Source organism: Empidonax traillii, unplaced genomic scaffold, assembly GCF_003031625.1.
Source record: "Empidonax traillii isolate 1590-97213 ecotype Southwest subspecies unplaced genomic scaffold, ASM303162v1 scaffold451:size1465578, whole genome shotgun sequence".
NCBI lineage: Eukaryota > Metazoa > Chordata > Aves > Passeriformes > Tyrannidae > Empidonax > Empidonax traillii.
In genome coordinates this window covers 263,622-277,092 of record NW_020955644.1, presented here as the reverse complement: position 1 = coordinate 277,092, position 13,471 = coordinate 263,622, and the positions used below count along the sequence as shown (strand labels likewise).

The 13,471-nt window shown below is 41.3% G+C and overlaps 1 protein-coding gene across 1 annotated transcript in view; it reads right to left on the bottom strand.

The window, feature by feature from the left end:
- Positions 1-5,490: 5,490 nt before the first annotated feature.
- The window catches only part of LOC114063123 (complement receptor type 1-like), a 60,633-nt gene continuing 52,652 nt past the window's right edge, over positions 5,491-13,471 (bottom strand). The window contains exons 58-63 of the mRNA XM_027895187.1: positions 10,255-10,434; positions 9,889-10,149; positions 9,528-9,554; positions 9,016-9,082; positions 7,385-7,490; positions 5,491-5,569 (exon numbers count right to left, since the gene is read on the bottom strand). Coding sequence (XP_027750988.1) covers positions 7,400-7,490; positions 9,016-9,082; positions 9,528-9,554; positions 9,889-10,149; positions 10,255-10,434 — 626 coding nt within the window. The 3' untranslated portion in view covers positions 5,491-5,569; positions 7,385-7,399. The remainder of the gene's footprint in view (positions 5,570-7,384; positions 7,491-9,015; positions 9,083-9,527; positions 9,555-9,888; positions 10,150-10,254; positions 10,435-13,471) is intronic.

Here is a 13,471-nt window from a genome sequence, read left to right as displayed (position 1 = left end):
CTTTCTTGGAAGGACATCCTTTCTCTGAGCCTTTCCTCTCCTGCCTGTGAGTGTGCATTGGGATGGAGGCAGCAGAGCACATTTTTCTGGATGTGGTTACAAAATTAATACAAGGTGTTGCCAAAACCCCGGGGGCATCCATGAGTGAAACACCCAAATCCAGTTCTGCCACGCTTGATTCCATCTTACATCAGCTTCTGCACCAGCACAGGTCACACATGGTGGCCGGGGTTTGGCAGCTCCCAAATTATGCTCCTGTGTGGTTCACAGGCTGCCTGACACTCCAGCTATTCCCTCTGCACTGAGACATGGACACCACTGCTCACACCTATTCCAGCTCCAGGAACCATCAGCCACCCATTTGCAGACTCTCCCCCTTCCTCAACAACTTCACTGAACCCTCTGCAAGTCGGATTTATGAATGCTGCCTTTTTGTTCTGACCCACACTCAAAGCACTTTCAATCCCAATTTATTTTCACTGTCCCTGCAGAATTTAAAAAGTTTTTCCACAAAAACCTGCCGAGTTCTTGCTTATTTAAAAGAATTTACAGGCCACGTGAGACAGCTGACAGAGGAAGTTCCATCAGGACAGTCACATTTCCTTTCCTTGTCACAAAAACCATCTGATGTGGCCTTGTCCTCTCTGATGATGCCGAGATCAGTAAGTGATAGAAAGCCAGAACACTCTGTCTGAATGAGGTTTATAGCCTGGTTGCATCTGCATGGAAAAAGTGTTTCTGTACAACACACACTTCCCCCACACACCCCATCACTACAAAGAAATGAAACCTGTATCACTATTGCTGGTAAGAATTTCAGTGCATTCCACCTGGCCAGGAAAGGAAACAACAGTCACTGCCAGGCTGGGGAGGTTTCTTCATCACATTTAACTTCTCCTACACCAGCCTCAGCCATTCACAAACGTGTGTCCATAAAGAAATTACCCCCAAGTTAACTGTCTCGCTGTCTAATCCAATTAAATCAATGAATTTTTCTCTAGGTACGGTGGAGATGAAGGATTTTCTCCCTCAGCCCGCAGCCGTGCACGAGATGTGTCTTCCTCTGGAAGCTGGTTTCACATGGTGGCTTAGATTTTCCCACTTTGTATCTAGCACCATTTGAAATCAGTGTTCTAGGAGCAAGAATTACAGCGTGGGAAGAGATCAAGCAGCTGCTCACTTCACCAACAGCCTCTGCTCCTTAAACCAGCCCTCTCTCCAAAGGGTATTTTTTTTTTTGCCAGCCATCCGCTCTGTAACATCATCTGATTTCTAGACACTTCTACAACCCCTGTACACCCTCCCAAGCCAGGGCCACAACAGAACAGCCTCCTTCTAATGTACTTCTACTTAATAAAACAATGGATATGAGTTCAAGTTGTCCAGAGTAGAGTGATCTGGAAATTGCATGAAAACCAACGTGGTACTTCTTGCATCTTGACAGGCAGAGCACATTTATTAGACAATCTCTAGCACTAACATTTAATTTACTACCTTAGAGCAAATGGATTTACCACTCTGTGCCTGGGGACTCTACCTCCATAGAATTCTCATTCCACAGCTCCCAGAGACTTGGCTCTGCACACACACAGAAACTCCCTTCAATAATATAAACATAACAGTGCCTTCAGCAACCACAGAATCACAGACTGGTTCGGGTTGGAAGGGACCTTAAAGATCATCTTGTTCCAACCCCTGCCATGGGCATCCTGGTGATGTCACACACACGGAACCCACTCCTTTTGCTAGAATTATTTTTAAATATGTTGCTGGTAACTTCTAGGAACGTTTTCACTTCTCCACCCCTGCATCCCAACCACCAGAACAAAGCTGAACTATCTTTGCTCGACCTCCCTGCTGTCCAACATGTCATTACACCCAGAAAAGACGATTGCTGTGCGGATGAAGCCTTTGATCAGAGCTCTGAATAGTCATCTGTAAAGAATCCATAGCTGCCATCTACAAGAGGATCCTTCTCTGAGCCAGGAAAACGTCTCTTACACAGGCTGACCGATTTCTCTTGGTGTTCAGAGTCTCAGTTTTTGTCTAGCACCATTTGAAATCGGTTATGATGTAGGGGGAAAAGCAACACTAAAATGGAAAACTTCATTCCCCCACACCCCCCCCCTCAAGCCCTAAATAACCACCATGCAAAAGCACGACCCGTGGCCTCACAAACACGTGTGGTTTGCTGTTCTCTGAAGTTACACCCACAGGCCGAGCGTCCTGCACAACAGGAGGACAGTCAGCACCCCGTGCAAGTCAGGAGGGATGCTCCCAGAGACAGCAAAGCCTCTCTTCAAACACGTAAACTAAGATTCTTCACCTCCAGCAAGCCAGGGCCCAGGTGTGACAGCACAGCCACCCAACCATCCGGCCACTTCTATTCCATGTGCGATTTGTTTGCCTTAACCTGTTCTTTACGCAGATTGATTTTTTTTTTTTTTCTTTTCCTCGTAAATAAAATTGTGTGCTTTATGTTACTGGGCTCTGTCTGAGGTAGACAGATCACCTGTTTCCCTGCTGGACAGTATCCAAGTGTTGCAAGTCTCTTCATTTCACTCCCCAGCTCCATTTTCACCGCCCTGAGAAGTGAGTATTTAAGATTCATAGAATGGTTCGACTTGGAAGGGACCTTAAAAATCACCTTGTTCCAACCTCCTGCCATGGCAGGGTTTAATTCAGACTGATTTTCACCCACCAACCACTGACACTTCACGTGATTTAACACTAAACCAGGTAACCCTGCACCTGTCTTGCGACTCCCACTGTGTTACCAGTAGATGGCAACAATACATTTTTATTCCGTGCAGCCTCTTCCCTGGCACAGAGTTCATGACTCTGATTATCAGTTCCAGAGTCCAAGAGGAAATAATTCATGTGGGACTGAGCTTTGGAAAAATGGTGCAGAATTCATGACTAAGTCAAATTCACAGAATCACAGCATGGTTTAGGTTTGAAAGCTCATCTCGTTCCACTCCCTGCCCTTCCACTGGAAAATTTGCCAAGCAGCTGCTTATCCCACCAAAGCTCACTGAAATCCCAAAAATTCATAATGTAAAGTTCTGTAGTTTGGCATCATTTGCAGTCCACACCAACTCCTTCTGAGTATCACAAATTGGAAAAAAACTTATGGCATATTAGTTATTTTCTCTATTCCACCCTCTGAAAGGTTTCATTCTGTAAGGCAGCTGACTCCACACACTGCTTTGCCAAGAAAATTAAGTACATTTTAAGTGTGAAACTCATGCAATTAATAATCACATTCTACTTAAAATGTCACTTAAACCCACCTAATCTATATTCCCTAAGGATTTCATCTGTCACACACTGGACAAAAGTGCCAAAACGCTCACTGGGCTTTGCTCCTGACTCAGGTGTTCCATCAGAACAGCCACAGGATAATCTGCCTCTTCTCCATCAAGCTTTTACCAGGTTTTCCAGGAGTGAACCCAGCAAAGTTTGGGAGGTTCTGGGGAATTCTCTGCAATTCTAAAAGAAAATCCTAAAAGGCTGCTCAGCAAATTAAATCACATTCTCTACGCTAAAATTGAGTAATTCTGTGCACAAACTGCAAATTTCAATCTCTACAGTTCCCACCTAATAGAAGTTTATTACACGAAAAATCATCTTAATAATAATGGGGAAAAGAGCTGCTCAGCACATGACGAATGAAAGACAAACACTTACTGCTAAATAATTTCACATTTTTATTGGCAATATTACAAGGTATCACTAAGTCTTTACATACGGAAAGAAGTGCAAAAATAAGGCCAATTTTTACAGTGATTTCAGCTCAGCTTAAAGTGCATTTCAGCGGGGTTTTAGCACATTGCAGATGCCGCACAAAGCAAGTGGAGCTGGCGACCCCCACACTCAAACCCCCAGTCACACAATACAGGGTTTACAAACAATTCTCAAACTAAGATACCGACCAGCAAGTCATCCTGGGGAGCCAAAACCCCCTTTGTAAAAACCACAGACTATTATGGGCTCTAACAATGCAACTGCTGGGATTGTCCCAAAAAGCCCTATAAAGCCCCAAACAGTTCTCTGTTACTCCAACAATCAGTTGATGACAGTGGAGCAGTGCCAAGCCACCACAGACAAGCCAGAACAGTTTCAATGCTACCCCAGGCTCCTGAAGTGAGGCAATTTGGTTTTTTCTGGGGGGAATTGGTTCTCAGAAGCTGCCTGGAGGTTGACAGTTGAGATTCATGAAGCTAAAGCCTGTTCCTAATTAGGCTTTTGGTTTTGATAAGGAATTACGTGGCAAACTCGTTTGCCAACTCCTGGAGCCACAGTCTGGACTAAAACATTGTGTTAAGGAGCTAAAGAGAGACCTCATCTACCACCACTGCCAGCACATGCAGTCCTGCACTCCCAGCACCAAACTGCTTTGGTTTTCCTTCAACATGAAAAGTGAGTCTGACAGGGAAGGGCTTCTCTTTCTGAACAGGTATATAACAAATTCATCATTACAGAGCTTGATTAACATCACTGTCTGTACACAGAGATTTGAAACGTGGAATACATGATTTCAAGGAAAAAGAGCAAGGAAGGTGGAGCCACACAGCACCTTTTCTATCCTGAAAAGGAGCAAAGTATCTCCAGAACAGACATCAAGGCTCAATAAAAAAAAATTGAGCCCACAAAGGGACTCACACTGTGCTCATGACAGGACATGGTACCACTGATTTCTCAGCAGTACCTTTAATTAGGTAACTTCCAGAACAGACCAACAAATTCAAAGGTAGGAGATGTCTTTGCTACAGAAACCTCCAGTTTTCTACTATAACAAATCCACTGTGGCCTTCGCAGGATTGTATCAAAGAATCAGAAATATATATGGCTTTTTTTCCTTCTTAAAAGCAAAGGAAAAGCTATAAAACTCTGATTTAAAGGCACACTTTAATTAATTAGATACACAGAAATCAACTCTGGCAAAAAAAAAAAAAAAGACGTAGAGCACATGATCTGATCTGCGAGAGTTTCAAGAAGACACAGCCTTCAATGACACTGATCTCTTGTGGGAAATAATAATAACACATTTCAGAATACCAGGGACAACAGCCACAAAAAAAAGGAGGAGAAGGAGGAGGACACAGTTTTGGTGAGCAGAACTATAAAGGAACAGAGAATATTGGACAGTCTTCCATGGGCAAAGGGGTAGCGCTGATGGCAGCAGCAGCTGGCACTGGGACAGTCAGCACTCCTGCACGCAGACACTCTGGAATGCTACAGGTCCTACAGACCATGGCACAGGCACGGACAGGACAATGCAGCCACGAGGAAAGACAGCGTGGGCCATGAGGAAGAACCGTCTACGTAACTGCATCCACACTTTTTACCCCGTTAATCATCTCCTCCTACATTTAAACCGCCACAAGACGACACAGCACGAGATACTCGGCTACCCAATGCAAGTGCAATTGTTTTCCATTTCTGACAGGGATATTCCACTGCGAGTCCCTTCCCCCCCCCCCACCCCCCCCCCCCCCCCCCCAAAATGGCCATTCACGCTTTACAGATCTTATATTCGGCAGTACATGGAGTGCCGTCGCGTTTCCTACAAACAAAAAAACAAGTCAAATCAGAGATTTTTACATTTCAATAGGTTTTACATTTATACTGATAGCACATCCTTAGTTTTGGCATTAAATCAACAGGTAAAGTCACAAAACTAAGTCATTATTTGTCCTCTCCTTACTAAGCAGCTGCTGGACTGAGGAGATTTTTGCTTCACTCTCTATGAAGTGTTAAGAATCACCCAAGGAGTAGAAGAGCATTTGATCCAAATGGATCATTTCAAGTGATGAACAGACCATGCCTGAGTATTATCAAAAACTAACAGAACAGTCAGAGGACTCCTCACTGATCTGGAGGCCCCATCAGATGCACCCCATGTCATTCATTTCAAATTCAATATGTACACATTTTCTAAGCAGAAACTATTAGTTTGCCAGAATTCTGATTGTGCAGTCCACTAACAGCAAATTTACAATACTTAAACATACAAGAACTGAAATTCACAATAACATTCTTATATATGTTTCAAGATCTTGAATAACTCCTCTTCTGCTTTACCAAAGGAAAAAAAAAAAAAACCCACACCAAACCCATGTGCTAATATTCCAAGTCTCTAAGGAGTTCTACATAAGATAAACTCAGGAGTTAACAAGTGTTTTCACATACCAGAGCAGTAATTTCTCTTATCATTATCACATGTAATGGTAAGACTGGAATGAAGAACTCTAATCTATCTCCTGATTCCTTTTTTTCTCTCCAAAAATAAGCCCAACTAACTGAGACAACTAATCCTATCTTAATTAGAAACACTTTTCTTCAGAGGTAAAGATGATATTTCTTAATCCATACATTATCTTGGAAGAAACTTCAAGCTTAATCTTTATATATGCCATCTCAAAACCTATCAAAAACACTGAAAAATCACCTGTTCTTTACAAGTCAATAAAAACCAGACCTTGGCATTAAGTTTGAGTAAGAGATAAACACCCATCACCTTTTAAGAACTTGTGCAATAGAGAAAAGGGACAGAAAAGAAGATAATGGTTTAAAAAAGTATTTGTAGTGCAAACTCTCTTAGGCTGTAAGGACAAAATACTGACAAATACTAGTCAAACTAAGCTGTTCTGTCTCAAATCTGTTCTGCTGGAACAAGGTTTGTAGAGTCAGATTTTGAGAGAGCTCATTTGACCCCACCCAAGTGCAATCCCAACCATCCTCACTCACTACTGGGCTAAGCACTAGTTTAAAATACAGAAGAAATCAGTTGCAAACAAGCAATTACGTTTTTGCTCCTTTTCAGGGCTACAGAACTCCGAGAAAGAAACCACCTTTTTATAAGAAGGTTTAAAAAGACCTTGTTAGAACCTTCATTTATTTATATTTTACTTCTAAGAAAGAAAAATGCAGGTGAATCAATAATTCTGAGAGAGATGGAATCTGGTTTGCTCTGAAGGGATGCACAAATACCTTTAGAATTTTAGTGTCCAAAGGTGGCTTCCAGCTTCAACTGTCTTTTAATCCTAGGGAATTACACTATTAGCTAAGAAAAGTAACAGCACTGGAATCCACTTACAGTTACTAAAATTGGTGCAAACATTCTACTGACTAAGTGTGTAAAGTGTTACTCATCCTCCAAAGGACAACTCAGCACTAAGAATCACTGGAAGCTATTATTTACACTACCGAAAGACAATTCTTTATGTATTATATCCTATTCTCCCAGAATGAATGAAAGGTTATGATATACTTTCCTATAAGAAGCCAAAGTTCACAGACTCCACACTTCTTAAATTCCAAGCAAACCCCAATAAAAAAGCTTCACTGCAAAAGTCCAAATGAAGTGGAAAGTGTATACCTTTGAAAGATTCAATTAATTCATGTATTCAGTGTCTTCCATCTCAGCTGGGGCCTGAGTTTTTAAAATACATGTTTCCTTGCAACTCTCATCAACTGTGTACGAGCTGAACAGCAGAAGGGGAGAAAGGTCTAATTGAATGTCCCATAAAACTGGCAGATTAAACACACATGAGGGAGGGCAAGGAAAGATTTGCTGCCATTTGAAGGCCACAAACCAGCAAGTAGGGGGGTGGAAGCAGAACAGTTCACAAAGGCTTAGCTATGTCAGGAACTCGGAAAACTAAATAGGGAGAGAGAGGCCTTAATAAGAGATTAGATTAGGGTTTCCAGGCAAGGAAGAGCTTTAACAGTCAGATGTTCACAGAGAGAAAGAGAAAGGAGAGCACTAAGCACAAGAAGGCTTCAAAACTCCTGCAAAATATTCAGAGCTACAACATTCTTTAATTTTTTTTATGATGTTGCTTTAAATCCCTGCTGCTTCCTACGCCCTGAGAAGTCTCTCCATGGATGAAGACAGAAAGTGCTGCCCTAATGCTATGAGCTCCCATGGACTCTTCTTTGGCCCAGACTGCAAAATATCCAAGTCGTGGATGAGAAGCAATGGCTGAAAAGCCCGAAATTCCTCAGCAGCCCCACAGGCCCTGTCACCCTGGTCCCTGTAATGATCCTGTGCTGCCCATGTAGAAGGTACTAAGGCTAAAACCTCACTGAGCATCAACTGCCTTCAGGGTTCTCCCAAGCACTCTGTGTGTGCTTCACTACAAATACGAACCACGGGAATAGTTCCTCTGGTTTACTTTATTTAAAGCATCCCTGTCTTTGCTTCACGTGCTCCAGATAAATTCCAACAGGTTTTGTTAAAAGACTACTCCGTTTTTATGAGATGCTTTTCCTAACAGTCCCTGTGCACCACCTAAGTTGCCCTGAATTTTCAGTGTTTTGCATGTTACAAACTATTTCTCCGACAAAACAGGCTTCTTTCAAGAAGCTAAAATCAGGCATTACAGCAAGAAGTAATGCACAAAGAGGCATTTAAATTTCCTGCCACCCCTCCATGAAAAAGCATACATAAAACCCCAGTTGTTTTGAAGATAAAGTTCAAAACACCCTTTATGTCTCATTAAAAACAGAAGAACACTATTACCTATGTATGAATCTAATATTTACAGTTGATTTACAGTCTTTTGCACAGGGACACCAACATTTCTGCTGCAGGAGAAAAAAAAACAAACAAACCTGAAAACCTTCCAGTAGCACAAGCCCGCACAACCAATACTAGCCCTGGTTTTAAAAGGTAAACTTGACATGTTTTTAAGCAGAGGACAAAAGTACTTTCCTTGGCAAGTGTAAATATGCCCAACACAATCTTAAGAACAAGGCTTTTCCTTCCCTGAGATCAGTGCAAGTGTTAATTAGCAGCTTAGCTGAACAACAGATACAAAAACAAAGTCAAATATATTGTTAGGCTTTAGCTTCCATCAGCTGCTGTGAGAAGCTCACACACAAATCAGGCATTTGAACAAGAAAGGGCAGATAAAGCTCAAGAAACTCACACATGTCAGCACAGCTTTTGCTCAGTCATCTGGAAATTTGCAATAATAACAGTAATAAAAAAGGAAGCTTACTCACCCATTCTGTGAAAAGCATTTCTTGTAGGTCCAGAAGGCTGCCAGGAGCACCACAATTACCACAAGCACTTCAGGAAGAATTAAAAAATAAATAAATAAAAATAAAAGCTTTAGAGTGATAAAGATCATCTCTAGCTCACAAAAAAAAAAGCATCAAAAAGTCTTGCAGAAATAGCATTGTTTTCATCCACAGGTCAACACTACCCCTACCCCGTCAAATAAACCCCCCATCCCAATTTATTTATTAAATAAGCCACATAAATTAAGTATTTGTTTCTTTGCTCAAGACTCTTAATTCAGCTCATGAACAATGGCCACCAGGACGGCAAAACCCCACCAGTTCAGTAACATTAAAACAGGAATGACAACCCTCTACCACAACGTTTTATGAGTTTATACAAAACTGGGTAACATACTCAATGACAGAAGTTTATCAAAGTGATCAAGTAATTTCCACATTAAAAAAAAATACAGTCAACATCGTATCTTGTTCAGGTTTCAGCAAATACTTACCACAGATGATAGCTATGATATATCCACCTAAAAAAAAAGAGGGAGTCAGTATTACAAGAGGAACATGTGTGATTCTTATTCAAACATCATTACAAAAATATTCACAATGCTACTCTAAGCAGATGAAGCATGCTGCCAACACAATCTTTGAAGCAGGTCAGTTTACACCACAGCATCTACTTAACTTCAAATATTTATATTTTTAATTGATTTTAGCAAACCCTATTTTTTTAAATGCCAAAATAAAGGAGGAGGTTGCATTAAATTATTTCTGCTGATTATCAAAGGACATTCCTAAGCAGCAGAGCTGCTCTCAGATGTGTTTTCATTCTAGTGGAATTTCCTTGCAGTTCATACTTACTCAGCTGGCAGGTTGGCACTTGAGGAGCCCATTGGTTTCCTCCCATATACTGAATTTCAGCTTCACCATGTAACGTGTACCCCGCGTAGCATTCAATCGTAATACGATCCCCCACAGCATAGGAAGGCTTTTGTCCCACAACTACTCTACCATAATTTATGACTGGAGTGGAACCTGAACTTATGCCTGGAGTGGAACCTGAACTTATGCCTGGAGTGGAAGGACTTGTACCTGGAGTGGAACCAGGACTTTCAGGCCCACCTGGAATGAAAACGGGGGAAAAAAAAGTAAAAGCCGTGTTACTGCAGCAGATATTTGAAACTTGTCACTCTGCCCCTGATTTTACCAAGTATGAGTTTTACTCACATGTACACTTTGGAAAATAACTCCACGTCTTCTGTCCCTGACAAGCCACTGTCACTTCTGTAGTGCCATCAGGAAAAGAGCAGCCAGCATTGCACTTTATCTGAACAGATTCTCCTTCATTATAGACAGATTTCATCGGAACCACGGCTCCGTTTGTGACCTCTGGAGCACCACATACATCTGCAGGAATCACCACATGATTTTAAACACAAGCTTAGTGATAATAAACTTGAAATATTTCATAACTCATTAACTCACTCCACAAACACACATTGCCCTTGCAGGAGAAAAACAGCTCAGCATATCTGAGAGGAGTTTAACTTGACCGCAATTTTACGTATAAATATTTCCTTCAGAGGGCTTAAAGAAACGTCACTGTAGATATTCACTAAGATGATACAATCTTATGATGTGGTAGCTCTGAAATCCATATTGGCTGATTGTTTCTGTAAGCCAAAAACTCTTTGGAGCTAAGAGCCCCTCAAACACCTAAAACGTCATCCACAGTCAACTTCCTCAGCTTCTGACTTACAACCACAGCGTTATGATTTGAAATTTCAGCTAAGGCAAGACTTACAACACTCTCAGCACCCAAGACAAGTTGGAATCTGACGGAAAGACTTACTTTGCGTACAAGTTGGTAGTGGAGGAGACCAGGTGTTATTTTCTGAACAGTAAACCACCTCTTCTCCGACCATGTAAAAGCCTGGATTACACTGAAACTGGACAGAGTCCTTGTAACTATAGGAAGGCCCGAATCCAGATATTTTTTGCGCATTTTTAACTCTCGGGTTTTCACATTTGACCACTGAAAAGGGACAAAAGAAAAACAGCTCTGAAACATTTGTTAACACAAACGTGGCAACAAACACGACCCCCTGTCCCCACCTGCAAATGTCCCAGTCCTCAAGCTGTTCTGGAAGGGTTTCCTTAGCCTATTACTGTTTCCAATTTAGCTTCCATATCCTTTTGTTCTTTACACAGTTTTAGTTCAGCTTTATGGTGTCTCATTCCCTCCACTTTGGCCTTGTCACTTCTACCAACAAGACACTCACACATGTGGTTTTGAAGTTTTAACTTAAATTTCAGCCATATTCTGAGTCATGATCAATTAGTACCCACCATGCTGACATGATCTCCACTGGAACTGTGTCAAACTTAGAACCAGCGGATTTGCTTCTCCTTTTCTACAGGGAGGGTCCCTTCCCCGCCCCACCCCGCTTCCAAAAAAAAAGGGACAGCGACCGCAACAAATACATTAAAAAATTAAAAATCCCAACAACCTCTACATTGTGGAGGTGGCCCACTCCAAACTCCATTTGAGTGTTCATCAGCCATGCAGTAAATAGTATCTGAGCCGATGAGGGAGAAGGGATCTGCGCCCGCTGGAACATCATCACAGGAGTAGGTCACTACAGTCTGATATATGTAGTCGGTCGCTTCCGTGTGGTGCCCGTTGGGGATGTTGGGAGGTGGATCACAGGGAATCACTGGAAACCAATCAACACAACCCACTCAGAAAGAACGTTGGTGTGTCAGCCTGTTCACCTCAGAAACAGCAAGCCCTGATTTCCAAGGAATTTCACTTAAAACCTGACATAGCTGCTCCAAGTCAAGCTACAGTTATAGCTGAGAATCTCAATTTCAACACGAGGTTGATTTTAATATAATTTTTTAATATAATTACCACCATAACTGATATTTTTCAGTGGTCATCCCTCAGGTACATCCCAAATAGTTACAAAAAAAAAAAAACAAAAACAAACCACAACAAACCAAACAACCTGTCCTATTTTACCATCATTTCTTATCCTGGAAGGTTTATGGCACAGCTGTTTTTAAATGAACTACCACCATCTGAATAAAAAATTAAGCACGGCAGGAATTTACTTACCTTCACAGTAAGGCATCTGACCATCCCAGTCAACACCATCGTTCATAATTACACAGGTAATCTTATCATTTCCAAGTAATCTGTATCTGGAGGGGTAAACATTTTTAAAGAGGTTAAACTCAAATCTCTCCTTTCTCCAACAAGCACCTGAAAAAATTGGTTTATACAATTCTGTTCTGTGATTATGGGGACATAACACACCAAGGTTTTGTTGTAATGGGAGAAGTATCTTCATTGGCTACACACAAACAAGTGGGCCATTGTTTAATATAACAATGAAGGGTGATATATATATTTATGAAGGGTGAATATATATTTATTCCCTTTGCCACAGGAGCAAGCACTAAAAGAAAGTGATCAGAGGTAAAATTCTAATTTTCACCCTGCAGAATCTCGCTAGAAAGCTAAAGGTTGATGCACTTAAACCAGGAAATCAAATCAAATTTAGCTGTAAGTTCTTTTGCTCCAGGTAGAATTCAGATTTTAAGTCAGAACTGGAATGGAACCTGCATAGAAAATTGGGGTTTGGTTCAGATCTGGTGTAAACATGCAAAAAAAAAAAAAAAAAAAAAGGATTCATTAACTTCACCAAAATGCTTACCCTTCTTGACAAGAAAAAGTAACAGTTGAACCAAATGTAAGATCTGTCACATGAACAAAACCATGCATTAATTCTCCTGGGTGCGTACATCTTCTCTCTGGGGGAATGGGGAATAAAAAGAAAGGAAAAAATGTACACTTCCAATTATATATATACAAAGTCTTGGGCATATATTGCCCTTATCAACATCAGCGTTTTCCAAGCCTTGCTTAAAATATTGCAAAATACTAATTCTAACTGGCAAAACAAATAAAACTGTTAAATGTCAAAGGGAGAAAGCAAAAAGGGTACAAAAAAAAGTGCACCATTACCTATACAGAACTGCTCTTTGGGTGACCACAGTAAGTCAGGACCACACGTGAGAGTTAAGGATTTTCCAGGGATTCTCATATATCCCGGTCGGCAGATGAAGGAGACCTGACTTCCAACAGGAAAAGTCTGTATCCCTCTGAACCTCTCCTCCAGCTCTGCAAATCGCAGCCTGTCTGGAGCACTACACACATCTGGGAGAGGGAGGAAAAGGGAATACACAACCTTAGCAACAGGAGAAACACGCCGAGGTGTAACAGCACAGAAGCCAGGGTAATTCCAGGGGTTTTAAGGATTTGCTGGTAAATCCAAGAGGTGACATTCCTAAGAGCCGGAGATATTTTTATATTTAACTAGTTTCCAAATTTTAACTTACATTTTAATTGCAGACTCTGTACTAGTACTTATTTTTT